General features: G+C 34.1%; 1 protein-coding gene across 1 annotated transcript in view; it reads right to left on the bottom strand.

Annotated features, from left to right (window-relative positions):
- LOC132162772 (disease resistance protein RUN1-like) overlaps positions 1 to 4,604 on the bottom strand; it is a 10,084-nt gene that overhangs the window by 4,357 nt on the left and 1,123 nt on the right. Inside the window, exons 2-4 of the mRNA XM_059573000.1 lie at positions 1,647 to 2,066; positions 406 to 1,118; positions 14 to 258 (exon numbers count right to left, since the gene is read on the bottom strand). Coding sequence (XP_059428983.1) covers positions 14 to 258; positions 406 to 1,118; positions 1,647 to 2,066 — 1,378 coding nt within the window. The remainder of the gene's footprint in view (positions 1 to 13; positions 259 to 405; positions 1,119 to 1,646; positions 2,067 to 4,604) is intronic.

Below are 4,604 nucleotides of genomic sequence, written 5' to 3'. Positions count from 1 at the left end.
ATATAATTCTTACCGTATTTTCTTCTAGAACATGACGGACATCTTCATGAAACCACAATCTACTGCGCTTGCCAGGTTCTTCGGGTGATTCTTGTCGAACAATTTCTTTACCCATTTCTTGCAGTAAGTCATGCATCACCAATGAATTGTAATAAGACTCATTTATGAGACACTTATCCTTTAGCTCTTCAATGCCACTATATGAGTGAGTACCACGAGTACTGACTATCATTTTTGTGACATATTCTATATCCTCTCCTTTGAAGAAACATGCGATGTCAAGGAAAATATTTTTCGTATTTTCATCCAATCCATCAAAACTTATTTTAAGTTTTTTTTGAATATCATTGTGAGGAATTATTTTGTACTCGTCCAATTTACTTTTCCAATAAAGTAAATCTCTACCTTTTAGGGCCGAGCCTAGAACTGTTAAAGCTAGTGGCAATCCTCGAGTATAAGATATTGCATCTTTTGTGATTTCAACATAATCATCATCAGGCTTGTCTTTATTGAAGGCATGCCAACTAAAGAGCCGAAGAGCTTCATAGTGACCCAATTCCTGCGCCTCGTAGGTTAAAACTTGATGCTTAGTTAGTAAATGTTTATCTCTTGTTGTTATGATGATTCTACTTCCTAAACCAAACCAATCACCTTTTCCAACTATATGTTCTAATTGGTTTGAATGATCCACATCATCAAGAACTATGAGTACTTTTAGACGGTGAAGCCTTTGCTTTATCAAAGTAATTCCTTGATCAACATTATAAACCTTTATACTTGAGTCTTCTAGGATCTTAGAAAGAAGTTCATTTTGCAAACAAATCAGACCGCCAATTTGGCCAGAAGTTTCTCTAATGTCTCCAAGAAAACAACTACCATCAAACTCATAAGCAATTGAGTTGTAGATAGCTTTAGCAATAGTTGTCTTACCAATTCCCCCAATTCCGAAGATCCCTACCATGCATGTACTGTAATTCTTCTCTATATCTAAAAGCGACTTCACATCTTGTACACGAGACTCTATTCCAACGGGATATTGGGCAACTTGAAAGTATGTCTTTTTTACTAATATCAAATTCACCCATTCAATGATTTCTTGAATAAATTCAGGTTCATTCCTACCAATACAAAAAGATAACAAAACATCTAATGAGTTACCATATAAAAAGAATAGAAATTATGTGTAACGATCAAGGGAAAAACGCTAGCCACATTTGCGTTATCATTAGAAAAGAACTAATCAATTTAGAGTTTTCCTAAAATCCCTTATAAAGCTCAGTTTCACATATTAATTAAATAATGTGAAACTTAACACTCATGACTATCTTTATAAACCACTCACTTTATGTGGCTACTCCTAATCTTCCCAATACAAAACCGATGTGTTACATTATGTATTCAAAAAGTAGGAATAGAAAGAAAGCTCAGGGGTACAATATGCCGCAACAAATGGAAAAAGTTCATTTTCAATTTCTTTAGGTCAAGAATGAGTTATTTAAGCAAATTATGATGCTAAAACAAACTAATCGGTTGAGTTTAATTAAATCTTGAACAAAAATTATTTACAAAATTAATTGTAGGAAGTCATTTTTAAATGTAAAATAGCTCAAATGCATGAAAGCAGGCGTAAGAGTAGTTAGAAATACCTGTTCCCCAAAGGCCTTCCAGACAAATTGGCCATGTCTGTTATGGCTGCCTTCCACCCCTTTACCTTCATTTCATCATCCTTGAACTTTTCTTCAAGTTTAGCGAACGCTTCTCCAACAATATTAGTTTGATTTCGTACTTCCGACGGATCTACGTCGTAGAACAACGGTAGAACCTGTTGCCCTCTTGTTTTTCTACAGTTGAGGATCGTCATTAGCTCGTCTAAGCACCATCCAGATGATGTGTAGTTTTTAGAGAATACAATGATTGAAATCTCTGACTCTTCAATGGCTTTGACAAGTGCCGGTGAAATTTCCTCTCCGCTTCTAAGCTTGTTGTCATCGATGAAAGTGTTGATTCCGTTCCGACATAGAGCTGCATATAGATGGGCAGTGAAAGTTTTGCGAGTATCTTCGCCTCTAAAACTCAAGAATACATCCCATCGAGAAATAGAAGAAAATGGGGCAGAAAAAGAGGAAGAGAAAGAGGAAGAAGATCTGTGGAAGGCCATGGACGAAGTGGCAAGAGTATTGGTTACTAGAGCAAATTGATATGGGAATTGAAGAAGCTAGCGCTAGCCATGCATATAAATAGCTCCTTAAATGTATAGAAAAAAAGTCGATGCTATGTTTGTTAAGAAATTAGGCGCCACTGATTTCTCTCTAGAATCTTGGGATCCAATCTGTGAAGAAAAATAACAACACTCAAGTATGGTAAATAGTATTTTACCAAAGATACAACTAGGCACGTTCCTAGATAAGATTGGAGGAGTCACTCCGATCTCACTTAAAATCAAATCTTTCCTCGACAGAACATACACGTGTATTTTGATTAATACTATGAACACGCACAATCACACACAAGACAAGAAATTTATACGTGGTTCAGCCAATACTGCCTACATCCACCGAGTTGCAGAGATTTCACTACTTTTGGAGAAAATAGTAGGGAGATTTTACAAGAGATATTTCCGAGAGAGACTGCACGCAACTCTTCTATGTTGTGATATGCAATTCTTATATGTCTAACACTAGACTTATCTCTCTATACTCTTTTCTCTCAACCTTTCCTTATTTTCTCTCTCTATTCTTTTCTTGTCTTAGCTTTTTGAAACATTGAAGCTTGATGCTCCTTATATAGGTGTAGAAGGCTTGGTGAGAAACATGAAAGTCTATGGTTGGTGCAACAACCATGCAATATTCCTTTTGTAGAAGGCTTGGTGAGAAACATGAAAGTCTATGGTTGGTGCAACAACCATGCAATATTCCTTTAACGTCTTCTAAAAAATACAACTATTGATTACTCATTTTGCTCCATTTTTTAGCAGTGTTGCATCATCTGAAAATAATGCAAGTTGGTCACACATGTCAAAGTAAAGAAAAATGAGAAACTTGTTGAAAGCTACGTACGTACCAATATTCAAGCTAAACCGCACGCATGCTCTCGAGCCATCACATCTGATCGCACAAGTGTGTGATGTTTGTGTCTACAAATTGTCATGTTTTTTTTTTTTAATTTTTTTTATAAGTATGAAACGAAGATGTTGAATTGTCAATCAACTTGACTATCACGAATAATTTAAAGTCATTGTCAAATGCTTGCCAAATTTCAAAAGGCAATAAAACAAAGGTTATATTTAATTTAAGGAAAAATTATATTTTAGCCCCCAAAGTTTGGGGCGATTTACAATTTGACCTCTAAAGTTTCAATTTTGGCAATCCACCCCCCAAAGTTCCAAATTTTTGCAATTTGACCAATTGTATCTAAAACTTTCCATATGTCCCTAATTTTTAATTTTTTATAAAAAATTAAAAAAAAAAAATTGGGGGTGGCTACGGCTTTGGCCATCTGGCCATTTTTGCACCCCCAAATTTTATTTTATTTTTAATAAAAAATAAAAAATATGGGCAATATGAGAATTTTGGGATAATAATAGTCGAATTGCAAAAATTTGAAACTTTGGGGGGTGAATTGCCAAAATTGAAACTTTAGAGGTCGAATTGCAAATCGCTCCAAACTTTAGGAGAGTAAAATGTAATTTTACCCTTAACGTAATTAATATATATTACTATAGCCTGCTCCATTTCCCTAGAATGCATAATGATAGGAATTAGCCAGTGACTATGAATATTAATCAACATATTTGTCTCGTGCTTCCCTTTTTTGAATTTGCATTAAGATCCCATTATGGTTTTAATATGTAGGGGTCAAAAGACACGCGATTAAACCTCTAACCTCTAACAAAAATAATCACTAACCGCTTTTGGAAATGGTTAGGAAAAATCACCAACTGCTTAACTAGGCGGTTACGGTTGTGGTTTTAGGTTTTGAAAAAACCGCTAACCGCCTTTATATATATATATATATATATATATATATATATATATATAATACATGAAACTGTATGCAGTAGGGTATTATCATATTACAATAAAAATAACGTTTTAATTTGTTCTTTTAAAAAAAAATTCTTTAAAAAGCGGTTAGCAGTTATTAGAATTATTAACCTATAACCGCCGGTGAAGTGCATAGGCCTTTTCACCCCTAGTAATATGAGGATATGCAACCTAGAACATGACCATGTAAGACATATGTGTGCCTTGAATCAAGTTGGTGGGCCCTTTTGTGTGTCCATTTCTAAGAAGGAAAGGTATTTATTTGATAATAGCTTAAATGTGACTATTTTCTCTATTATAATAAGCACTATCATACTTTATTTTATACAAATTCTTGCATTTTATATTTAAATTGCGAAATATTGTTCAATTATTAAATGTAATGCAAGCTATTGCCTTTGTAGGAAAAGAAATGAAAAAAAAGAAAAAAGAAAAAAGAAAAGGAATGCAAGTCGTGGCTGTGTGTGAATGTGTAAAGAATTGAAGAAAAAGAAGCCATACTTGTGGGGAAAGAATTAAAGAAAAAGAAGCCATACTTGTGTGGAAAGAATTGAAGAAAAA

The sequence above is a fragment of the Corylus avellana genome, chromosome ca10, assembly GCF_901000735.1.
Source record: "Corylus avellana chromosome ca10, CavTom2PMs-1.0".
Classification (NCBI taxonomy): Eukaryota; Viridiplantae; Streptophyta; class Magnoliopsida; order Fagales; family Betulaceae; genus Corylus; species Corylus avellana.
This window is presented reverse-complemented; position numbering and strand designations above follow the sequence as displayed.